The sequence below is a fragment of the Pseudopipra pipra genome, chromosome 19 (assembly GCF_036250125.1).
Source record: "Pseudopipra pipra isolate bDixPip1 chromosome 19, bDixPip1.hap1, whole genome shotgun sequence".
Taxonomy (NCBI): Eukaryota; Metazoa; Chordata; class Aves; order Passeriformes; family Pipridae; genus Pseudopipra; species Pseudopipra pipra.
The window spans coordinates 11,908,914-11,933,676 of record NC_087567.1 but is presented as its reverse complement, the minus strand read 5'-3'; the positions used below and the strand labels follow the sequence as shown (position 1 = coordinate 11,933,676).

The 24,763-nt window shown below is 50.6% G+C and overlaps 1 protein-coding gene across 4 annotated transcripts in view; it reads left to right on the top strand.

Moving 5' to 3' along the window:
- The window catches only part of RPTOR (regulatory associated protein of MTOR complex 1), a 105,329-nt gene that overhangs the window by 61,956 nt on the left and 18,610 nt on the right, over nt 1-24,763 (top strand). For 2 of the 4 annotated variants that reach the window (XM_064676219.1, XM_064676215.1), the window contains exons 15-28: nt 297-362; nt 975-1,166; nt 2,237-2,377; nt 4,033-4,150; nt 4,327-4,467; nt 4,889-5,047; nt 11,629-11,747; nt 12,086-12,154; nt 15,771-15,874; nt 15,991-16,174; nt 17,036-17,146; nt 21,708-21,813; nt 23,737-23,851; nt 24,524-24,648. In XM_064676219.1, the coding sequence (XP_064532289.1) occupies nt 297-362; nt 975-1,166; nt 2,237-2,377; nt 4,033-4,150; nt 4,327-4,467; nt 4,889-5,047; nt 11,629-11,747; nt 12,086-12,154; nt 15,771-15,874; nt 15,991-16,174; nt 17,036-17,146; nt 21,708-21,813; nt 23,737-23,851; nt 24,524-24,648 (1,750 nt within the window). The remainder of the gene's footprint in view (nt 1-296; nt 363-974; nt 1,167-2,236; nt 2,378-4,032; nt 4,151-4,326; nt 4,468-4,888; nt 5,048-11,628; nt 11,748-12,085; nt 12,155-15,770; nt 15,875-15,990; nt 16,175-17,035; nt 17,147-21,707; nt 21,814-23,736; nt 23,852-24,523; nt 24,649-24,763) is intronic. The other 2 variants (XM_064676216.1, XM_064676218.1) reach the window with 1 other exon arrangement.

The window sequence follows — 24,763 nt, the reverse complement described above, 5'->3', positions numbered from 1 at the left end:
ATTGCCCCATAGCTTTGGCAGTTCCCTCAGCAGCAGTTGTTTGGGTTCCTGTAGTGGGTGCTGGGGAGCCCTGCCCAGAGCAGGGTGCCAGGCTGGCTGGGGGGATCGTGTGGGCAGGCTGGGGAGGTGTCTCAGGTGTGACAGGCTGTTGCCAAGAAAATTCCAGCTTTCTTTCTTCTCTCTCATTCTTTTAATGTGACACAAACTGCACTTAGAACAGTGCCACGTCTCAGGATGGGGTGTAGCTGTTCCCTGCACTGTTCTCCAGGTAACCCTCAGTTGTGGGTTGTTTTCAGGCTGAACACAGGACAATGACAGCATTTATCCTGGCTGTGATTGTGAACAACTACAACACTGGGCAGGTGAGTTCCAACAGCCTTTTCCCTTCAGTCTCTCCTGCCTCTCTCTGCCTTATGCCTTTACTTCGATGGAGGTGTCCTGGCTTGCATTACAGCCCAACTCTGAACTGGGAAACTGAGCTAGAAGGTTGTTTTATGTTATTTCTGCATGGATTAAAAAAAAAAATTGGCCTGGGGGTGTGACAAAGCACCTGGCAGTGGAGGGTAAGGACATGAGTCACTCCACAGCCACCCCTCCAGCAGCCACTGGCAGACTGGGAAGGAAACAGTGCCTGGTCCTGTCAAGTGGGAACCCAATGGTTGGGAATGGTCTGTGGAATCAGCCATAAACCCTGGGGCTCTCACAGGTGCTAGGAACACTTCCAGTGAGGGAAAAACAGGCTGTATGCCTTACAGGAAACATTTCTAATGCTCAACTATTTAACCAGCTCTAGTAGCCTGTGCCTGCCCTTCCCTTCACGCTGCTGCCAAATGGGATTTTGTTACAAAATCAGTATAAAACCACTGAATGATTATTTTCTCCTAATTTTCCGTGTCTTTCAGAACTAGTCTTGTTTTGTGGGGATGAGGTGGGGGGCTGTCATGCCCAGTAAATGGCGTTGCTCTGTGTTGCAGGAAGCCTGCCTTCAGGGGAACCTGATTGCCATTTGCCTGGAGCAGCTGAACGACCCCCACCCGCTCCTCAGGCACTGGGTGGCCATTTGTCTGGGCCGGATTTGGCAGAACTTTGACTCGGCCAGGTGGTGTGGAGTGAGAGACAGCGCTCACGAGAAGCTCTACAGTCTCCTCTCGGATCCAATCCCAGAGGTAAAAATCCAACTTTTCCGGTAGATGCCAGTTGAATTGGTGGAATTCTGGCAGAGGACAGAAATTCCTATGAAACAGGGCCTTCCAGAGCTTTATGTTTGTGTCTGGTTCAGAGAAAGATCTTGTTGCTGTTTCTTCATGGTGGTGCAAATCAAACAAGCCCTGCAAGAGGAGCATCCAAAGAAATGCAGGGGAAGTTCATACAACCCCAGCACCCTGGGGTCTGGGCACTGGAGTTGGGAAATGCCACGTTTTTTGCTTCCTTGCATATCACATTATTGAAATCAGATTGTTAGAAATGTGGTCCCAAAACTCACTCTGTGTTGCAAAAAAACCTTTAGTCTTTTTGTCCAAGTGTGAAAACTGTTCTCCCACTGCCATGTGTGAAAATCCACCTTCAGTTGGACGTGTTTTACCTTTGTGACACACTCCCCAAGAGAAGGGACTGTGCTGAGCCTGGCAGTGACTGACAGAGCCCCTCAGAGCCCAGGGAGGTGACAGCACACATGGGAGAAGGGAGCTGAGCTAAACACCTCTGATAACATGCAGAGATTAAAGATGAGAATCCCCTCCCCATTCAGCCTCTGTCCTGTATCCTCCACCTCCTGTCTGTGGCCCCAGTCTCCCCACATTGTGAGCAGTGTTTCTACAGAGGTGGGGTGGGCTGTCCAAAGGTTTTCCTTGATTTTTCTCCTTTTTCCCCTCATCTTCTACATTTCTAGAAGCCCATATTTGAAGACTGTAGTCAGCACTCCTGTTATAGATTCACATCCCAACAGGAGCTCTGTGTTTACCTTATTGCTGTTCATTAATATTCAAGGCAACGCAACTGGAAGAATCACCCATGGGAAGGTCACCAAGTATTCTGGGAAATTAAATACATCCCATGTCTGTGAATACTTAAAGCTCAGTGCTTTGCTGAGGCTGCCTGGGTCGTTACTCCCCATGGGCTTCCCCGTACCCCTCGCTGTTCCCCTGACACAGCAGTGCGGGTTTCAGAGGCGCCGTTGGTGGGGTGCAGTGAGTCCCCTGGCAGAGGAGGCAGTGGCTGAGGCTGTCTGTGTGCCCAGGTTCGCTGTGCCGCCGTCTTCGCCCTGGGGACGTTCGTGGGGAACTCAGCGGAGCGCACGGACCACTCCACCACCATCGACCACAACGTGGCCATGATGCTGGCCCAGCTCATCAACGACGGCAGCCCCATGGTGCGCAAGGTACGGCGGGGAGCTCTGCCCCGGCTGGCAGGGCGGGCTGCCTGTCACAGCCTTCCCAGGGAATTGTCTGCCTGGGAAGGGTCTGGTCCATCACGGAATCATCACCGAATCCCAGAGTGCCTTGGGTTGGGAGGGACCCTAAAGCCCATCCAGTGCCACCTCCTGCCATGGGCAGGGACACCTTCACTAGCCCAGGTTGCTCCAAGCCCCGTCCAACCTGGCCTTGGACACTTCCAGGGATGGGGCAGCCACAGCTCATGGAGTCTTCACCTTCAGCTTCTGCAGAGAGGTGTCAGCACAAGTGATGAGCAGCATCAGCCCAGTGCTGAGGCCAAAGGCTGCACACTCAGGGGTCTATCCAGCAGTGTCCAGGGGTGCTGCTGCATCCATGTACCCTTTGGCAGCACAAACATTGCAACATTTCCCTTACTCTGCACTATCAGGAGCCCCTGACAGGAGTGATGCAGGTGCAGCTGTGTCAGTGTCCACATGTGGACAAGGTTGTTGTTCAGATCTGTATTTCTGTGGGTTAACAGTATCAAGTATTCCACTAAATGTCTGGAAGAGGAGGGATCATCTCAGGAGGTTGTGGGAATTTTTATATCCTAGGGTTTTTTTAATTTAAAGAGAATGTGGAGACAGGGATAAGGAAGTAGAGCAATTACACTAGAGTCTTCTCAGGTGCACAAAACACTGAGAATTCTTGCTGGGCTGCTCTTCTGCTGATCACCAGTCTGATTGCAATAGTTTACATTACAGGATCTCAGGTTTTAAATTAAATAGTTTTGTGTTGCTAAAAACATGGAGTGGTGGCAGTCCTAGGGGAGGAAGAGGAGGGGGAGTCAGAATGCTGTGGAGAGAGTGAGAGCTCTGTTCAGTGAGATCTTCCTGCCTTTAGAACCCCAAGGATGGATCACAGGCAGCTTCAGAATAGTTCTTCAGATTTGGGAGAGTTACAGTTTCCGATGCACCATCATACATCAATAGTACATTAAATAGTTTCTGACATTCTGGATTGTTCTTGAGGGCTGTTCTGAGGTGTCCTAATGCTTGTGTTTACTTAACTGGAACATCAACACCCTGGCACTTGTCACCAGCATTGCAAGGATTCATTTCTGTTGTCTTGTTCCAGCATTTAATCAGTTTAATTCAAAAGAGAGCTGCGTGTCACACTGAATGCTCTGTGAGATTCATAAATCTCTCCTTGGGAGATCAGTCCCTGAACAGAGACAGCAGCCAAAGCCAGCTCTGGCTCCTGTTGCTGCTCAGTGCTTTCTGTGATACTGCTTCAGTTTGACAACACTGGGCAGAATCAGTGACAGAATCATGGAATGGTTTGGGTGGGAAGGGACCTTAAAGCTCATCTTGTTCCAAGCCCTGCCATGGGCAGGGACACCTTCCACTAGAGCAGGTTACTCAGCAGTGGTAGTGCTGGGTAGGAGTGGTGGAGTAGTGGGAGCTGGTTGAGATAGAAAAGGCTTGTGAAGAATTATGTCTGGACCCTGCAGCTCATCTCTGTGAATTAAGGGAGAATTATTAGCCTGGGTGGCCAGCTAATAATAGCAGAAATAATGACCACGTTGGCCTGTGTTTGCCTGCAGTCCCTTGTTTCTGGCCTGTGTAACCATGAGGTGTTTCTTGTGCTCTTTCCCCAGGAGTTGGTGGTGGCCCTGAGTCACCTGGTGGTTCAGTACGAGAGCAATTTCTGCACTGTGGCTTTGCAGTTCATAGAAGAGGAGAAGAATTACCCTCTGCCTTCTCCAGCTGCCACAGGTGGGGGTTTGGGTGGGCGGGATCCTTCGTCGTACCTCGTTCCCTTTCAGCCTGACAGAAAACCACGGAATTTTGTTCATGTTAGTGGTGTTTTAGTTGCATGTTTGCTGGGAAATAACCAGAACACTCTGACTGTTGGTGATTACACCTCTAACTGGTGTGTTCTGCCTCCGCAGAGGGGGGCAGCCTGACGCCGGTGCGGGACGGGCCGTGCACGCCGCGGCTGCGCTCGGTCAGCTCCTACGGCAACATCCGAGCCGTCACCACGGCCAGGAACCTCAACAAGTCCTTGCAGAACCTCAGCCTGAATGAGGAGTGTAAGAGATTTCAGAATCCTTTCAGTTCCCTTCCCTTCCCCCTGGCCCCACTGTGCCAGCCAGGAGATACCACGTGCGGGGCAGCAAGGGCTGGAACCGGCACTTCAGCCCCAGTTATCCAGCTCCGAGGGCTTCCATGAGAACCTCCTTCGTAATTAGCTTCAATTTTCTGGTCATCAGTATTGATTTTCCTGAGTGTTTGGGGACCAAAAAGGTGTCTTCCAGCTTCCAAGCATAAGTGGATTTTTAACTCAGTCTTTTGCTTATTCTGTGTTTAATCATTCAGCATTAAAAAGGGGAGTTGTGGGTTTGCCCACACCTTCCCTGAGTGTGGCAGGATTTAGGAAAGAGCTGTTATGTCTGGGTAAAAATTGTTCTCTCACCAGTCCTTGTTGCAGCATCTGTTCTTTTCTCTTGGCAGCTGGAAGCTCTGTTGCATTTTCCCCTGGGAATCTGAGCACGAGCAGCAGTGCCAGCAGCACCTTGGGCAGCCCCGAGAACGAGGAGTACATCCTGTCCTTTGAGACCATCGACAAGATGAGACGAGTCAGCTCCTACTCCTCCCTGAACTCCCTCATAGGTGAGCAAAGCCTCTCCTGCCCTTCCCTTGGGGTCACCTCTTGGCTGTGTGGAAGGCTGGGATCCTGGCTCCTGCTTGATCTTACTCCAAGAGAATTTCTCACAACACTAGAAATGCTATTTTTGTGTTTGGTTGGGTCGCTCCTGCTCTGGAAGGAGGACTGGGAATGGGAGCTTTTGGCTCCAGCTCTGAGCTTCGTTACAATGGACAATGGTCCTGTTGGGAATTTAAGCACAAAAATTGGGGTATACAGGAATTCCACACCCACTGCAGTTTCACTGGCTAGACAGTGAAGCAGGGACTCCCCATCCCGTGGCTGCAGCAGCTGAGCCTCAGCACTAACTGCTTCCCTGGGGATTTGTCGTGTGGGTTGTGTTTCTGTACAGCCCCTGTGCTGTGTTACTCCTCCAGGGAAACCTGACCCAGCTTGTTTCCTCTGCAGGTTTATATGTATATAGTTAAAACAGGACTTAAAAAGTCCCAGATTGTGTCTTAAAAGCAAAAAGACTGAGTGTTCCATAGAACTCTGAAGGTTCCATGGCTGATCCTGCTGCCTCCCATCCCCTCTCCATTGTCTCTCCTGGATAAACAGCTCTGGCATCAGGAGCACCACTCAACAGCCCCTGTCTCTCCCATTTCCCTCTCTGGGTGATGTGCAGAACTCTGCAGAGCCCAGTGCTGGAGCCCAGAAGGAAGGGGAATTGTCCCTGTGTTTGTGCAGTGCCTGGCTGATTTGGGTAGTGGATTGTTGGCATTTCTTTTATGGAACAAACTGGAACATTTACATGAAGCTCTTCCACCCCAGTTGTTTTTCAGGTAACTTCCCCAGTGGTGTCTGACTGCCACAACAGCTTTGCTTTAAACTACCTGTAGCTTTTCAGACAACCTAAGCCATTTTGGCACGACAGCACAGGCACCAGGCAGAAGAACCTGGCTTTTGGAATGGCCTCTTTCCAGGGAAAGCAGCATGCACAGGGAAATGCTGGAGGAAGTCTCTGTATTTCCTTTGTAATCAGTAAATGGGCCCATATTTTCACAAATCAGTGAAAAGAGAGTGGTGTAACTCAAGAGAGGGATCACCTGGGTGATAGACCTGTGTGACTGAAGAAACATTTTTCTCTGCTCTGTGTTTTCTGGGAGAATTAATGGTGATTTGGCTCTTCTGAGTTGAAAGATTCTGGGATGGTAATTCCTGAGCCCCTGTGGCAGTTTAAAATCATGTGTTCATTAGGAACTTGATCAGTTAATTCGCTTTTGATTGTCACTAATGAAATTGGATCTCATAAAGCATGACAGGGATGTTAGGAAATTTCTCTCCACCTTGAGCTAGGACTTGAGTTTTTCCATTCCCACTGGAGCACCCTGTGTCTGCTTGATGGCTTGTGCTTGTCTCACAAGGGCTGTACAGCAGAGCTGGAAAAGAGTCTGGAGAGGAGCTGGAGGAGGTGAAGGAGACCCGGGAAAGCAAAGAGAGCAGCTCTCCAAGGCCTCCCTCATTCCTATTCCATCAAAGAGCTCAGACCCAGCTGGAAATGGCAGAGCTTAGAGAAGTGTTTAAAATTCATGACTCGCACAGAATGCCATTACCTTCCCATTTGCCTGCTGCAAGCCAGGCTTTTCTCATTCCTGCTGAAGAATCACCATCCTCCAGCCCTCTCCTGCTCCCCAAGGAGAGATGCCATCAGCCCCAGCCACCCTCACAGCTCTGTGGCTGTTGTGCCTGGCCCGGGTTAACCCCATATTTAATGTCCTAATGGGCACTAAACTGCTGCTGTACAGCCAGCAAGGGGCAACTCAGGGAGCCCACCTGGGTGAGAGACTTGTCGTGACTGAAGGAGTGTTTGCTCTGCTCTGTGTCCTTTGGAAGAGGAAATGGGGCTTTGGCTCTGCAGTAACATCTCTGCCAATATCTGAGGCAGCCAGAGCAGTAAAAAGGATGGTTTTGGGCACGTGGGGAGACTCAGAGCAAAGCAGAAATCTGGTCTGTAAAAGCAGAAATTTTCAGGCACGGTTTAACTGTGTCCTGTACTCTGCATTCCCTGGGCTGATCCACTGATCACAGAACCATGGAATGGTTTGGGTTGGAGGCACCTTAAAGCCCATCCAGTCCCACCCCCTGCCATGGGCAGGGACACCTTCCACTGGTCCAGGTTGCTCCAAGCCCCATCCAGCCTGGCCTTGGACACTTCCAGGGTGGGGCAGCCAAACCTGCTGATGCTCAGGGCTTTCTTCCTCTCTTGCAGCTTTAGAAACACGGTGCCAGAGGGATTGTTCTGGATCAGCCTCTTCACTGACACAGAGGCATCACACCATGTACTTCCCATGAACTGGAGGAAAAGCTCTCCATTCCTCCTTGTTCCATTTTACAAGCAGTTCCTAAGCTAACTGTACACCAAATGTCCCCATTTAGTGCCCCCCCAAATGCAGCTTGTACTCTCAGCTGAGGTGTTTGTTCTCTGGCAGCTGCTCCTTGGCCAGACAGGGCTGTACCAGGAGAGACATTTATTTCTGGCCCAGTTTTCAAGCTGGCAAGAGGCAGTTTGTGGTTAGTCAACAAAGACATCAGTTTGGAAGGGAAGCTGAGCCTTGCTGCTTTTCCATACAGCCACTCATTAATCTTGGTGTCCTGGAAATGTTTAGTTTTAAGATAGGAAAAGGGAAGAAATTAAGATGGGGGATTGCATACCTCGAGGCTGATTATTCATATCCAAACTGCATGATGAAAGTCTTTGTCCTACAGAGAGCATCACTGGAAAGATGATCTTAAGGAGTGATCAAAGAGGGAGGAAAATAAATCTTGGAGAGATGAAATGCTGGGGAATAGTTGTCTTTTCCAGCGGGAGAGGCTGGGGGTGGAGAACTGTTCACCATGTCACAGGATCTGCCTCAAAGTAGCAGTGACAGCGGGAGGTTGCTGCAGTGAGGATGAGGAGAGCAGAGGTGGAGGTGGACAGGGAGGTGCAGGAAATAAGAGTGAGTGTTAGGACAGGTAGAGCCTCCTGCTCTCTCACCAGGCAATATGTTTAATGCACAGAGATAATGAGAAGTAGTAAGGAGCAAAACACAGGGATTTGGGTAGGTTTTGGAAATGCAAACTTGCTGTGGAGGCTGGTCATGGTGGGCTGCTTTCATGTTGGTGACATCAGCCCTGGTCAGGGGGTACCTGCTCTGAGGGAACTTCTTTCTAATGAGCTGGTTCTGGTTTGTGCTGAAGCATTAAAAGCTCAGCTCTGCCGTTGGGCTCACCTGGTTTGGAGTGTGCAGGAGCCCCTGCAGAGCCCAGGGAGGCTCTCAGGGGGCGGGGGGGGCTGGATTGCTGTGGCTGCAGGGAACAGGCAGCATTTGTCCGAGTGGAGTTTGGAGATCAGCAGGGACTTGGGGTGTCCTCTTTAGCCAGGGTCCCTCTGTGTCCCTTGAGGGAAGAGGGGAGACTCGTGTGCTGCACATTGCCAGGGCAGGTGGGGTTGGCACTGGTGGGAAGCAGGTCCCTGAATCCTCAGGGCTGTTCAGCCTGACGTGTTTCCCTGTGTCCAAAGGTCCCATCCCCTGTCCCAGTGTGCAGGTTCATTCCCTGTCACTCCATGCCCATCCCTGGTGTCATTCCCTGCCCCAGGAGCTGACTGTGGGCCAGCTGAGCAGCAGCCCTGGGGCTGCCATTGGTCTGGTTTTGCTGTGGTGCTGGTGGGGAGTGGAACTGCCCCTTCCGTGGAGGTCAGGGCTGGAAATGACTGCAGTGATTTTTACAGGGGATTGGAAAGAAACCCTGTCCCAGCCTGGCAGATCAAAGAGAATAAATAAAGCCATTAGCAGTCGGGTTTGCATCTGGTGTGGCCCCCTTGGAGCTGCAGGACCCGGCCCAGCCCCAGGGTGGCTGTGTGGGGCTCGCAGGTGAATGGAACCAAGCTGTGTGTGTGCAAGGAAAATCAAAGTCAAGGGAAAGGCAGACCATTTGTTTTTGACATTCTGGGCGTAGAGGAATCATTTTGTAAACATAAATCCATACTGCAAGGTCCATTGAACTGGCTTTCAGTCAGTGTGACTAATTACAGAGCTGTCTGTTTAGATTAACACCCATCTCCTGCTCGGCTCTTTGTTTGCATCTCGTGGTTAGCTTGTGCACTTGAGTCCATTACGTGGAATGAAGCTGCTGTTCCTCCTGCCACCTCTGCTGTTCCCATTATCCCAGGGACTCAGAGCTCAGGATTTTACACAGAGCTGTTTCAGAGGTGGCACTCCATGCACGGAACAGCACTGATGTGGGGAGGTGGCATCGGGGGGGACCAGCCCTTGGAGCACCAGCCCTGAGCCCCAGATGCCTTTGTAGAAATTCCCTGTGTTCTCCTCAAAGGCTGCCAGGTGAAGGAGGAGTTGCACCAGCACAGTTTCTGCTTTAAATTTGTTTTTTTTTCATGATGCTTAGATGTATAAAAAATGTCATTGGGTTTCTTTCTTCGTGAACGAGGTGGTTATCAGAGACCTGGAAATTCTGCTGGGTGCCCCCTTGCTCTCCCTTTCCTTTTACTCTCTTTCAAGGGCTTTAAAGAATTCAAGGCATCCAGTTTTCCCTCTGGTCCTTATGTAACTCCTGACAGACCCAGTGTAGGAGGCAGAGCTCTGGGCACACCTCAGACCTTACCTGCCTTGCTGCTTTTTTCCTCCCACAGCTTGTAGCACTTCGCCTCCCTCCCTCTCTTGTTCTTTATCCTTCCCCCTCCAGTTTTTCTTTCCCTGGTAATAGAAGCTCCCAGGATTTAACATTGTAATATATTTACAGCCTTTACAATTTCACAGTATTATATAAATATTCTACAGTATTATATAAATATATATTTATAACCTTTACAATTTACAGCCTTATAACAATTTACATTGTTATGTGTTTTACAGCCTTGCCAGTGCCTAAAAGGGCTCCAAGAGAGCTGGAGGGGGGGTTTGCACAAGGGTCTGGAGGGACAGGACAAAGGGGAATGGCTTCCCACTGACACAGGGCAGGATTAGATGGGATATTGGGAAGGAATTCCTCCCTGTGAGGGTGGGGAGCCCCTGGCACAGGTTTCCCAGAGAAGCTGTGGCTGCCCCTGGATCCCTGGAAGTGTCCAAGGCCAGGTTGGATGGGGCTTGGAGCAACCTGGGCTGGTGGAAGGTGTCCCTGCCCATGGCAGGGGGTGGAATGGGATAGTCTAAGATCCCTTCCAACCCAAACCAGTCTGGCATTCTCTGATCTGTCAGGCTCTGTCCCTGACCTGCTCTGGAAAGCCTGGGGTCAGTTGGAGGACTCTTAGTGGGTCACCCCCAGCACATGAGCAGCACAGTCCAAGTGGTCGCATCATAGACACTTGTGAGATTTCCAGGTGAGAATTTAAGCAGACATCACTTGGAACATCCTTTGGTTTCCAGGTGAGAGAGAGACCCTTTGCAGGTGGAATGAGAGGGAGGAGTTGGGTTATTGGGATATTGCCTTGGTCCTTTGCAGAGTGATTTGTCACCATCTGGGGACTTCCTGACGGAGGAAGGTTCCCCTGGTCAGGCAGAGCAGCATCTGAGGGGCAGCCTGTTGTGGGCTCCTGGAGCTTGTTGCTGCCTTCAGCCAGAGCTCAGAACTGGTCTGTCCCAGTCTCTTCTGCTACTTTGAGTATCAGGTTTAGCACCTCTGCCAGGTCAGAAGCTGCTTGGTGACCAAGGAGCCCTTTCCTCCCAACTTTATATTTAGATGCCTCCAGAAACACGAGAGGAAAAGCAGTAACAGCTTGATCTGTCATTTACCATTGATTGTGACTCATCTGAAATCTCTATTTTAGCTCCTTTTTTTTGTTAGTGCAACCACTTTAATATTGTCCAAATGGCTCAACTCCCAACTGGGGTGTTGCATGATTAGACACCGGGAGGGTTCGGAGACAGAATAACAAACTACTCGCCTAAAAGCAGCAAAATAAAATGTTCACAGGATTTTGTCAGTTGTTACAAATGCTTATTAATTTGATTTGTACTTTGAATCTGTCGGTCCCTTCTGCTGTAATACCAAATGGCAGATATGCTCATTAAATAACAAATTGGAGGGATTGATACAAATGTCAATAGGAAAGACTGAGTTGGACTCGCTGCTTCCCAAAGGCTCAGCTCCTAAAGCTTTGGTTTAAACATTTGGTAAACTTTTAGAATGCACAAACCCCAAAACAATTTGATAAAAATAATCACAAAAATATAAGGCAGTGAGTTTATAGCATTTAGTATTTTAGCTCAGGAAACCTGGACATTATCCACTTGGCCTTTCCAGGTGATTTGCTTCAGCAGCCTGGAAAAGCAGCAGCTTGACTGGAGCTGATTTAGGGAGTCTTAAATTTATTTGGCTTTCTCCCACTTTGATTTCACAAGCCCTTGCAGAGTTCACAGACCAGCAAAAGGGAGACAAAATTCCCATGTGGGGTGTTTTTGAGCTCCTCTCTTGATGTTTCCTGAGATGTCATTGGGGATGTTTGGAGTTCTAATGAATTTTCTCACATCAGATCAAAGAGTTGGAGTTGATGGATTGTCATGTGCTGCAGCACAAGGCTTTGGATTTGTTGTGTTTTTTACTATTTTAGGTGTGAGTTTCAACAGTGTTTATACCCAAATTTGGAGAGTGCTCCTTCACTTGGCTGCCGACCCCTACCCCGACGTCTCTGACCTGGCCATGAAGGTTCTCAACAGCATTGCCTACAAGGTATGTGCCTGTCCCTGCTCACCTGTGCCTGCCAGGTGTTTGTATGTGGATTTGTTCATGCTTAGGCAAGGCTTAGGCAGACTGACCTGGATGGGTCTGTTGGAGGGCTCTGCCTATTGCAGAAGGAGTTTTTAATGCTTCGAGATGATAAACTCTCCTATGAACTCTTGATCAGGTAAAATGAATAAATGGGGGAGGGCCTGGGGTTGTTTTAGGGTATAAATTAGGTGCAGACCTCTGACAGTAGGTCTGGTTTAGAAGTCTACTTGTCTAGATCAGTCCCTGGGATAAACCTTTAAATATTCTTCATTAAATTATCCGTTTGCAAACTGATTTAGATAATGCAAGTGGGACTGGCCTGCAGACTGAAGCCACAACGGCTCTCCAACCCAGGTGAACTAGTACATGTGAGTCAGCATGCAGACACCCTGCCACTCCTCACCTCCAGCCCAGGCTGGGCGCCTAAACCTCCATCCTCATCCCATCTCATCCTCCCAGGCTGACAAGATGTCCCTGGAGGCTGCCGTCACTGGGGAGGGGGCAGCACCTCCCCCCCACCCAAACCAGGCCACCCCAGAACATCTTCTCACCACCTGCCTCCCCCGGCCCGGGCTGGGCACAGAAAGCTCTGTCTGACCCTGCTTTCTGGTCGCTGAAGCATCGAGACCATGAGCCATTGCAATGCCAGGTGACGTCTCTTACTGGTCATTCCCAGGGAATAATCCCAGATCTTCAGCCTTGGGCTGCTGAGCTGAAGCTGCAGTAAGAGATGCCAGCATTGTGCACTGCCATCTTAATGCCCTAGAGATTTCTTGCTTTGAAATCATATTTTCTCTTGGGACGATAGTTACTTATTTGAACACTTTTATTTGTTTGAAGTGTACGTGTCAGTGAGCAGTCAAGGCTGGGTTTGGGAGAGAGAATTATTTTGGCAGTGGGGGCAACGAGCTGAGCCCTTCCCTGGTGATATGGGAGTACAACAAGTGACTGCCAGGCTGGAGATGCCAAAGTGAGGGGAAGAAAGAAGGGAAAAGGTGGAAGATTTCGCTCTCTCTGCTCTAGATGCATGAAACAGTTTCAGTTCTGTATTTTGGAAGGCTCTTTGCAAAATGAAATATTACTCCTACTTTTAAAAGGGATATAAAGAGGAACCAGATCTCCTTTTCCTCACTTGAATATTTTTTCAGGACTTGCTCCCTGGCCAATGGAGAGATGGGTTGATACCAGTACTGGTGCTGCTGTGCCCTGCAGCTGCCCTCACTGGCACTGCTGGTGCCAGCAGGAATTGATTGTTATGTTGTGATATCCCTAGGGAATGTTGTGACTGACTGAGTAAATTCTGTGTTGATTCTGACAAGTTTGGACCAAACTGTGTTGGTACTGAGCAGAGTCCCAAAGCTCAGGTGATGGGTCTCGTGCATCTCACGCTGTGTCTGTCCCTGCTTCCTAAGGCAACAGCTCTTCCAAAGGGTTTGGAAAACAAGAAGCATTCCTGTTTACAGGGATTTTTATCTGGGGATGCTTCAGTGAACAAAACTTATTTGTTCTCTTTGCCTTAGCCATGAGATCCGTGAGGAAAGTGTTTAAACATGGACCCGTGTCGGTGCTGTGGGCTTTGCTTTGGCCAGGACCACCTGGCCTGGCTGCCTCCTAACAAGGCTTTCTTATTAGAACAAAGGCCAAACAACCTGTCAACTGCCCACCAAAATGGGATTTAAAGCTCAGATCCCAGGTCATGGTTGGCCTGGCTGCCTTCTAACAAGGCTTTCTTATTAGAACAAAGACCAAACAACCTTTTAAATGCCCATCAAAATGGGATTTAAGGCTCAGATCCCAGGTCATGGTCTGGCCTTTATGGGTTCCGTTCTGGCCACAGCCCTGCCCTGAGTGGAGCTGCAGGACCCTCAGCCAGAGTTCCAGGCTCTGTGCTGGGAGCTCAGGCAGGAGCTCTCTGGTTTCTGATGCAAATTAGTGACAATTAAATCTTTGCTAACTGTATCCTGAGATCTTTCCTTGGTGCTAATGGAGCTTTGTTGGATGGAGAAGGGAGCACCTGGACGCTGGGGCACGTCTGTCCTCCCCAGTCTGTGCAAACACTTCCCAGTTTGGGGGTTGAATTTTATCAGTGAATACAAACAAAAACTGATTTTCTTGCTTCAACAAGAATACTGCTTCAGGTGAAGTAAACCACTTGAGTGTTCCAGGGATTTAATATTTTGGTGTAATTAGTTAAAAATTCGGGGAAGAAGAGGTTTCATTTTAGAACTGGGACAGCTGAGGATTCCTTAATTGACACAGCTGAGCAGAACTTTGTGATCTGGGAGACCTGGCTGGGAACTGGGGAGCTCCAGGGGAAGCACCTGGACAAACAAGCCAGGGGCTTCCTCTGGATGGTAGCAGGGAACTAAATGTTTATCACAGAACTGTGGAATAGTTTGAGTTGGAAGGGACCTTAAAACTCACCCAGTTCCACCCCCTGCCATGGCCAGGGACACCTTCCACCAGCCCAGGTTGCTCCAAGCCCCATCCAACCTGGCCTTGGACACTTCCAGGGATGGGGCAGCCACAGCTTCTCTGGGCAACCTGTGCCAGGGCCTCCCCACCCTCCCAGGGAAGGATTTATTTCCAATATCCCATCTTACCTTTCCTCTCCAGAGACATTTCAAACCCACCTGGACGTGTTCCTGTGTCACCTGCTTGAGGTGACCCTGCCTTGGCAGGGGGTTTGGAGTGGATGATCTCCAGAGGTCCCTTCCAACCCCAGCTGTTCTGGGGTTCAGGGATTTTTCTTTCCAAACGAGACCAGCCCGTCCTGTTTGGGTTTTTAGCGGAGCCCTGCCCATGGCTCTGTGTCTGCAGGCTGGCTCTGGGCTGTGGGGATGGGGCTGTGTGTGAGCAGACGGTGAGTGGGCTGCCCAGGCGTGCAGCCTTCCTGCAGGAAATCTGCTGCTTTATTCCCTGGGCCCTTCAGACACTGCTGCTTCTCACCCAGACTGCGGCTGGGCTGGGATTTATGTTTATGATGCAGATGGGAATGGTGCAGCTCTCCTTCCCGGCCTGAGCTTTGGAAAGTGCCCAAACAAGCTCTTTGGAGTACCAAAACAAACAAAAAGGACCCGGGATTCAGTGGTGGCCTCTAAAGGCTTTCTGAAATCAAAAAGTCTTAAAAGGAAAGTTTGCTTCCCCCCAGGTTGCTTCATCCAGGTGTTTTTAATGAAAGGCTTGAGGCTGAATTACAGAATTACGGAATCACTGAGGTTGGAAAAGCCCTCTGAGATTGAGTCCAACCCTTCCCCAGCAGTGCCAAGGCCACCACTCACCCATGTCCCCAAGTGCCACATCCACATGGCTTTGAAATCCCTCCAGGGATGGAAACTCCAGCACTGCCCCGGGCAGCTGTGCCAGGGCTGGACAGCCCTTTCAGGGAAGGAATTTTCCCAATATCCAGCCTAAACCTCCCCTGGCACAGCTTGAGGCCATTTCCCCTCATCCTTGTTCCCTGGGAGCAGAGCCCGACCCCCACCTGGCTCCAGCCTCTTTCCAGGGAGTTGTAGGGAGTGAACCTTCTTTTCTCCACGCTCAGAACACGTGTTGTCACTTGAGGTCGTGGTGGGAGCTCAGTCACGAGGTGGGAGGGAAAGGCTGGGGGCTGCAGGGAGCCCTGGGCTGCTGAGGGGACCCCACGCTGTCCCCTTGTCCAGTGGCACCTGAGGAGACCCTGAGCTGTCCCCTTGCCCACGTTTTTGGGGTGCTGGTGCAGGTCCTGGGCTGCAGCTGGCTCAGGGAAAGGCTGATGTGTTGCTCAGAGCCATTTCCATGCAGGCAACACGGGGGCACTTACTGGTAAGTGTTTTCTGACTACACAAGTAGTGAAATCCTCTCGTGTGTTGGGAGCAGCACAGGGGCTTTTCCATGTACATTTTAAGCCCCCCACTGCAGAGAGCTCAGTCCCTGCAGCCCCAGTGGTGTGGGTGTGACCTGGGCCACGCTCCGGCCGTTCAGGGCTCCGTGTGTTCTCTCCAGGCCACGGTCAACGCTCGCCCCCAGCGCATCCTGGACACCTCCTCGCTCACCCAGTCGGCCCCCGCCAGCCCCACCAACAAGGGGATGCACATCCACCAAGTGGGGTAAGTCCAGCCCCTTCTGCCAGGGGGATCAGTGCTCCCTGCCCAGCCCCATCCCAGGTAACTCCACTGGGTGTCCAGCGAAGCCTAAATCCTTTCCCTCTTTTTGTGACCTTCAGAGGGTCCCCCCCAACCACGAGCACGAGCAGCTCCAGCCTGACCAACGATGTGACCAAGCAGCCCGTGAGCCGGGACATGGCGTCCGTGCGACCTGCCAACGTGGGCAACATGGGGGTCCAGTACACCCCCCACTCCCACCAGTTCCCCAGGACGAGGAAAATGTTCGACAAAGGGCCAGAACAGGTAAGGAGCCTTCCCTGTCAGGTCTGACTGCTTCCCCCTGCTGGGGTTTGTCACACATTCTGTTCGTTGGGGTTTATTTCTGTCTATCCCTCGTTTGCTTCCAGCTGCTGCTAATCCAGATTGGCTTCCTCTAACCAACCAAATAAAAATTGATTAATTTTTTTTCTTCAGGATAAATTGTGTTTTATAGCTTTTGATGGGGCATTATTCACTTCTGCCACTAAGAAATGTGTTTAATCAGAGTCGATTGCTTATTCTTTCGTGAACATTTGTCTGTCTGAGTGATAACCCAGAGTCAGATCCATGACCCTCAGAGGCTGCTCTCCAGCCTCAGCAGAGCAGAGACGGGGGAAATTGTCCTGTGTGATCCCAGGAAGGAGGTGTTGCAGCCTCAGCAGGAACACCTTCCCTTCTCAGGAGTTTGGCAGCACCAGCCTGGCTCGTATTTATGAAAAAATGGCTGAAACCTGAGTGAATGGAGCAGCTTTTCCCTGTGCTGTGTGGGTGTCAGTGCTGTGTGACAGACACTGGTCCATGTGCGCCCTGGGTGTGCAGCTGTGTCTGCTGGGCTGGATCCTGAGTCATCCTCACTGCTCCAGCTGCTTGGGACACTGTGAGAAAACTCCTGCTGGGCCCTCCCTGTGGTGCCCCGGGGGTGACACAGCCCCAGTCTCTGCAGCAGCCTGGTGTCCATGCACCTTCCCAAGGGGGGACTGTGAGGAGCGATCCCAGAGCCGGGTGCACGGAGTTCCGTGTCCTGGGCAGTGTGTTCGAGGCTTTTGCTGCCTGGCTGAGGGCAGGGTGGGTGTCCCTGTGCCCGCAGCTGCCCTGGGGTGGTGACACCCTGCTCTCTCCTGGCAGACGGCCGACGATGCCGACGACGCCGTCGGGCACAAGAGTTTCATCTCGGCCTCGGTGCAGACGGGCTTCTGCGACTGGAGCGCCAAGTACTTTGCTCAGCCCGTGATGAAGGTAACCCTGATCCCCTGGGGGGGCTCTCCCAGCCCCCAGCACTGCTGGGCTCCTGCCTGCCCTGCTCTTCCTCCAGTCTGGGGAGGGAAAGGGGTGGATTTACCGACATCGTGCTGCTCTAGGAGCTGTGGGCCCACTGTGCTTGTTCATAAGAGGGAAGAAGAAATAAGAGGGAGCAGAAGAGTGAGATTGGGGAAGTGGGGTATGACCAGGGACAGAGCCCAGAGGAAAAGCCCTGCACCCCATGGGAGCACGATCAACAAAGAATGTAAAAGTGAGGAGAGGTTCTGTAGTCCAGATCCACCAGTTTTGCCTGGTTGCATTGCAGAGTTGTTTCATTTGAAATGTTGTGCTTCTCTGTATACTGAAAATTGCATTATAGTTAAAATTAATAGATTTTTTTAATATAAATAAATGGAGTAAGGAAGGTCCTTTTTTCCAGAAAGGGCTGTGAGAGGCTGGAGAAGGAGAGATGCTGTTTTCTTTCTGACATTCCAGCTGAATTTCCTGGCTGTGGGGATGCTAAAAGAGGCAGAGAAATGGTGGAGGGAGGCTGCTGCCCTGGGGGGAGGTCAGAGCATCCCAGTGACAGCAGGAACCTGTGGCTTCACTCTGTCCTCGAGCAGGATTTCAGAGCTGTGCTCTGATCCCAGGCACCCAGGACAGACACCTTTAACTTAAAGAGCAGAAAGTGAGCGTGGCTGGGCATCCACGGGAATTCCTGGAGGAAACCTGGGGAGTCTCACTGCTGGGTTTTAAAGTTTATAAAAATAAAAGCAGTTGTGTTATGGCAAAGAATAAGGATGGTAATGACAAATCTGCACCCAGATCTTTTGGGGAGTGAGCTCTTTGTTTAACTTAGTTGTCTTTGCACGAAGTGAACGATAAACTGAAGCCTTGTTCTAGGAAAAACACAAACCTGGGCTCTTGAGAGATGGGCAAAGATCATCAGTGACTGGAAGGAGAAGCTGTTAAATTCCCAGAATGTTTTAGCTGTTAAATTCCCAGAATGTTTTAGCCAAAGCTCAGATTTCAGGTTTAAGTATGAAATAAGCAGCAAATCTCCCTCATTAAAGCAAACCTCCAGGTGCTCTGGGAGTCGTCAGGGAGCCCAAACTTGTCAGGGCTTTCAGCTCCATTTCTTGGAGGGGTTGCTGTGTCTGGGAAGGACAATGCCCAGCTGCATTAAGGCCACTTCCACAACGGATGTTTGATTCCAACCACTGATATTTAAATCTTAATAATGAGGAAATTGTGCATTTTAAGTACTGTCTCATCCAGGAGTTGCCACCGAGCCATCCATCCCCACTCTTCAGGCACACTGAAGTGTCTGGGGGGGTAACTGCCCAAGTTTAGGATATCAGAACAGTAGTTGCCTGGCAGGTTCTTGATTTCCATAGGGAATCACCAGGAGGAAGCAGTAGCTGGTGAAGTGATTGCCTGACACTTCCTCAGCTGCTGTGAAATTCCCTCTCTCCTGATCTCACGAGCAGAATAATTCATTAGGACACATCTGGCCTGTGGGGCTGGGCTGCCTGGTCAGCTTTAGCCAGGGCTTTCTCTCATCAAGATGAGTTTTGGTGTCTTGATTCAAGTCCTGACAAGAGCACAGGAGGAGGGAGATGATGTTTGAGCTCTTTGTTCTTATTGAAAACATTTGTCTGCTCTTTAAGGGAAGCTCTTTCCAGAGAAGAAGGGTCTTTATTAATAAAATAAATCACAGTAGGCAGCCAGGCACGGGCAGGGGCAGTGGGTGCATGGGGAGCTCTGTGTGGGGGGGGGTGGGTTTACTGCTACTTCATGTCCATAAAATAGACAAAATTACTTTAGGGGAAGCAGTAAAAAGTATGGAGCATTCCTGTACTAATTCATAGGAGCCAGGGAGGGGGAGTCATGGAAATCGAGGGTTTCCTGGAGTCCCAGAGTGCTCCGTGTCTCCCAGGGGACTGGAGGTGCTGCAGCTGCACCCTGAGCATCCCACAAGTGCCAGTGAGCAAAACCAAATCTGTATTTTCTAATAAAATGAGGAAGAGAAATATTTCCCCGTTACTTTTGCAAAGCATCTTTAAAAGGCCAAGGAGATGGTTTCTGCAGGAAAACTGGAGTGTTATCCCATCCTAACAGGGAATTATATATAACTTTGGAGTTAAGAGTGGCTGGTGTGTGTGCAAGGGACAGGAAGAAATCCCCTTAGGAGAACTTTCTCTGAGGTTTCTTGGTTGGAAGCCAAGCAGGACTGACAGCTCAGGTGCTGCCTGAGTTTCCATGGAGTCTCTGTTCCTTCAGTCCCCGTTCTTGCAGCAACAGGAACAGCCCTGGTGCTGTCTTTTGGGAGCTTCAGCCTCATGAAAAAGGCAAAAAGTAAAGTCTACCAAGTACTGATGGAAAAAGATGACATTGATGCTTAATTCCAACCGTTCGTTTGGAGCCGCTGCCTGCCTTCTTAAACAGGGAAAGACAAGACAACTGTTCCTGTAATGAATAAACATAAAATGACTGTGAGTGCATCTTAGTCATATTTAATTTATGAATTTAGTTTTGCTTCATAGACCTTGCCCTGAGAATGCTTTCACTGGAAAGATTGAGGGATTAATTTCCAGTGTAAATCACGGGCTCCGTTTCAGACCATCATCCCGGTTTTGATTTATCGATTATCTAATCAAATAAACGGGGAAAGAAAACACTGCGCTGCAAATTGTCCGTGTGCCAGGAAGAGCAGGTCCCTGTACCCCAACTCTGATCTCTGCAAAAGCCTTTCCTCTCCCTGACATCCCTCGTGGCACGAGGCTGTTCTGGGAGCCACGGGCGGGCTTGGCGCGCGCGGCGCAGGAAAGCCTGGCTGCCAGCTGTCAGGAAGTCCTGAGGCAAGGAGCGAGGGAGCCGGCATCTGTTGTTTCCAGGACTGGCAGAACATGCAGGCAGGAGCTGGGAAGGATCCTGGAAGGTGAGAATTACATAAGAAATCCTTCCTGATAAATGCCTGCCCGAGCTGCAGCGCTGTGCCTTGGCCGCCGTTCAGAGCCCTGGGAGAGAAGTGAGCTCCCTGCAACTGCTGCAGGAATGTTACCCAGGGAAAACTGGATCTGCCACTGGAGCCGGGTGCCAGATCCTCCCTGCTGCCCTCCTGGCACCCACTGCCATGGCATGAGGGAGAGAGACGGTGTTAGAGAAGGAAAACTTGGCTGACTTTCAAATGCCCTGCAAGGTGGGAGGGTTCAGGTGTCGCTGGTTTGTGCCTGGGGGAGGCTGGCAGGGCCATCCCACAGCCCAGCCCTGCCGGTGGGTGGGCACGGGGGGCCAGGATGCTGTTTTCCTGTGTGCTCTGACTCACTGCAGTGGTGGTCCAAGGGCTCTTCCTTGGCCTTTTAGGGCTTACTTTAATTTATTCCCAGAGAAGCTGGATTTTCATTAAGGTGTAGGTGTCATCTCTCCACTCTCAAATTCCTTTGATGTATTTTAGCTCAGGTTTGTTTATTGCTTTACATTATGGGTAGTTTGTCATTGCCTTTCTAATAGGTGTTGTACTGAAATAGAAATGCCTTTCTTTTTTTTACCAGGAGGAAAGGTGGAGGGTGGGCTTGTTATTTTTTATTTGTTTTAAAGAAGCAGAAATTCAGCTCTGATAGTGTTTTCCAAAGTATAGTGTGTTTTGAAGGCACTGTAATAGTGACAGATGATTTAAGTACTTTCTTATCCAGGGAAGAAGTGTGTTTCTGAGGCACAGGGAAGGAGTGGAAGGACTTTGTCTCCCTTCTCCAAGAGTTACTCCTTTGGAACAGCCAGCATCAAAAGAAGCTGGATCAGAGTCCTGTAGCTCAGCCCCTTCACTGATCCAGGAATGGCTCCAGAGCAGGGGGGTTACTGGTCTTGGACAACGTTTTAAACATTAAAAATGCTACACCTCTTATGTAGCTCCTGCCATGTTTGGGGATGAGATCACTCCTTTTGATCCTGTGCTCTAAGGGTGGGGATACCCGTGGTGGGAGCAGCACTGGGACTTCTCCCATCCTGGGCAGGAGCTGCCCAATCCCGACCTGGCCTTCTGCCTGGAGCACAGGTTTTGCAGGGAAGCCATGGAGTGCCAAAACCTGGAGCTGTGGAGTGTGAATAAATATCATCAAATAGCTCAGAGTGGCTGTGGCTGCTCCACAGTTTCTGGGGGAGTTTTGTGTGTCATCAAACCCAGGTGACACGAGGGGATCACGTTCCAGTGCGAGGAACCAAAACAGGCTGTTACTGGTGAATGGTGGTGGGACCCTGAGCATCCCGGGGATTTGGGAATGAGCTGTGACCTTCTAGGCCTGCAGTCCTTGGTTAGCAGGGGAAGAAGGATTTCAGTGGGTTCTGAGCTGGCTGGAGCAGAGCTGTGTTCCCCCTTTGATCTCAGGGTTGCTGTGTGATGCTTTTCAGCTGAGGAGTGTTAAACAGAGAAATCTGGATTGTACCAGACCTCTGTTTGGAGGGGACGGGAGTCACAGGGACTGTGGGATCAGTCAGCTAATTCCTGGAGTTGTGATGGTCATTGCTGGTTTGTTTTGTGTATTTATTCCTCTCCTGAAAGATCCCTGAAGAGCACGACCTGGAGAGCCAGATCCGCAAGGAGAGGGAGTGGCGGTTCCTGCGCAACGCCCGGGTCAGGAAGCAGGCCCAGAAGATCATCCAGAAGGGTGAGTGGTTTGTTTCCCTTGTTCAGGACACTGAACTGTAAAACCCCAATTAGTGATGACCCCAATTAGCGGGGATCCTGTGCTGACCCTCACCCTGGACCGGCGCCCGTTCCCTCCTGGTGCAGGTGAGGTGATGCTGCTGCAGGTGTGTCACTGATGGTCGCCCCTCTTTCTGTTCTCAGCTGCTGGGTTTGGTCACCACATCAGGGAAGTGACCCCCTGAAGTGCCCATTGTCTGCCCTGCCCATTGAACACACGGCTCCATCTCAGCCAGGGCAGCTCCAGGCTGGCTGACCAGTGTGGGAGCCCCAGAGCAGGGACTCCCCCAGGGAGCAGGTGGAATGCTGGAGGATAACCCTTAGAGCTGCAGAGCTCAGTGTTTGATGTGGGACAGACATGGCCCTGGAGCTGCTGGACACGCCCCACCATGCCCAGGAAAGGCCTCAGTGATGTCTCTCATATTCTCTGCTCTGCTGAGCTCTGTAAATGATCATTTACTCCTTATATCCCATTATATTTTGAGTGTTTGTGTGTATGGCTTTGTGTGTGCTGCTTCCAATGTGCCTCAGGTTCGTGTGAGCTCTCCAGAAACCTGTGTTCATTTAGGGCTCTCTGAGGCAGCTTCTGGGCTGGAATTCTCTTAGCACAGGAATTTATTTGAATAAGGTGGAACCTAATGAAGCTTTCAGAGGAATTTGCATCCCCGAATTATCCCTGCTTCTTGTGTGCCCTGAGCAGCAGAGGCTGGGGAGCTGCATTTACACGAGCTCCTGGCATCTTTCCAGTGGCATTCCCGGGGCAGGACCATGTGGTGGAGGCTGGTCCTCCCTGGGGATGCTCGTGGAGGCACATGGAGCTGGAAATCCTAATGTGCTGAATGGAAAAGTGCCCAGGGCTCAGCCCCATCGTCAGGAGGTTCCTGAGCTCCCTTCAGTGCCATGTGGAGCTTCCTGTCGGGAAACTGCAGAATATCATCAACCAGAGAAACAGGAATGAACCTGGAGCCCAGGAGATGGCCTGGGAGATCTGTTTGAATACAAAGAAGGGGATTTTTCATGCTTGCCTGGAGAAATTAAATCTCTTTCTAGACAGTGTTCATATTTGGTTGCTTGACCTGAGTGACTAAAATGCCACTATTCATTAAAAAAATAATGAAAATGTGAAATATTAAAAAGAATTAAAATAGACTTACAAGCTTTTAATGAAAATTAGATTAAATGGATGCATTCTAAAACAAACTCGAGCTGAATAGATGTCTCCTGGGCTTAGGGGTTTGTGTGATGAATTCGTAGTGTGCCAAAAAATAGCAGTGTCAGGGGTCCCAACACTGTTTGTGAATAGGAAACTGCTCTGAAGACAAGATGGGAAAAGTCTTTACCCATCGTTTTAAGGTCTCCATGGAAAATACATTTTTCATTTGCAAATTAACCTAAAATTTAAAAGAAATTAAATGGAAGCTTAAATAAATAATCCACAAGCTACAGTGAAATGCTGTATTTTAAGTTGAAAAAAAGCATTTTCATTTTTTATATTTTGAAGAAATAGTGTTGGTTTTTCTCTTGATACAAACTGGTGTTTCCCTGGGCTTGGTTGTGCTTGTTCTCTTTGGTTGCCAACGTAAAGGGCCCCCTGATTTGTCACCACAGTTTTTAGTTTGTGCCTTAAGTCGTGTCACAGTCGGTGTGGGGGAGTCGGGGCTGTCAGTGATGGGGGTCTGGGAAGCTCCTTGAAGGAGGGGAGTGCTGGGGGTCTGCTGGTGAGAACTGGGGGTAGGAGGAGGGGGGCAGAGGGACACGTGGCTCTGGGAAGCCGGGGTGGTCCAAGCCCCCTCCCTCAGGTGGGGCATTCCCAGGGCTGAACTGTGCTGCCTCCTGTCCCTGGGCCATTCCCAGGGCTGAGCTGTGCTGCCTCCTGTCCCCGCAGGGATTTCCCGGCTGGACGATCAGATCTTCCTCAACAGGAACCCGGGCGTGCCCTCGGTGGTGAAGTTCCACCCCTTCACGCCCTGCATCGCCGTGGCCGACAAGGACAGCATCTGGTGAGGGGATGGGGGGCTCGGGGGGCTCTGCAGGGCACGTGGGGGTCACCACAGGTGCCACAAATATTCCTCCTTTTCCCTGCCCCTTCCCCCATGGCCATCCTCCCTCTCAGGGCAGGGACATGGGGCAGAACCTCCCAGAGCTCAGGCCCCGAGTCCTCCTGTCCCCGAGTCCTCCTGTCCCCGAGTCCTCCTGTCCCCGAGTCCTCCTGTCCCCGAGCTGCTGAGCTGGGGCTGCAGAAGGATCCTGGCAAGGTTACAGCACTTAGGGCTGGGACTCTGCCCTGTGTCCTTCACAGAAGGTTGAGGTGTTTAAATTCTCCCTGTGAGGGTGGGGAGGCCCTGGCACAGGTTGCCCAGAGGAGCTGTGGCTGCCCCATCCCTGGAAGTGTCCAAGGCCAGGTTGGACAGGGCTTGGAGCAACCTGGGCTAGGGGAAGGTGTCCCTGCCCATGGCAGGGGGTGGAAGGGGATGAGCTTTAAGGTCCCTTCCAACCCAAACCGTTTCATGATTCTATGATACGTTATTAGTAAAATGATGCCAAACTCCAAAGGAGAAATCCAAATTGAGCTGGTATCCATGAGATATAATTGGATAATGTGTACATCTCTTTATAGCTTACACAGAGAACTGAGAACTGACTTGCTACCTTGCTATTTTTCTCTCCCACAGTTTTTGGGACTGGGAGAAAGGGGAGAAGCTGGACTATTTCCACAACGGGAACCCTCGGTACACCCGGATCACAGCGATGGAGTACCTGAATGGACAGGACTGCTCCTTGCTGCTGACTGCCACAGGTAGAGAACACATTTTCCCACGTGTGAGGGCAGGACTGGGGGGCCTTTGCAGAATTCCAGTCTGGGTGAGCTGTTCTGGATTTGTCCAGCCTGATCCTTCCCTGCCCTGCACTCA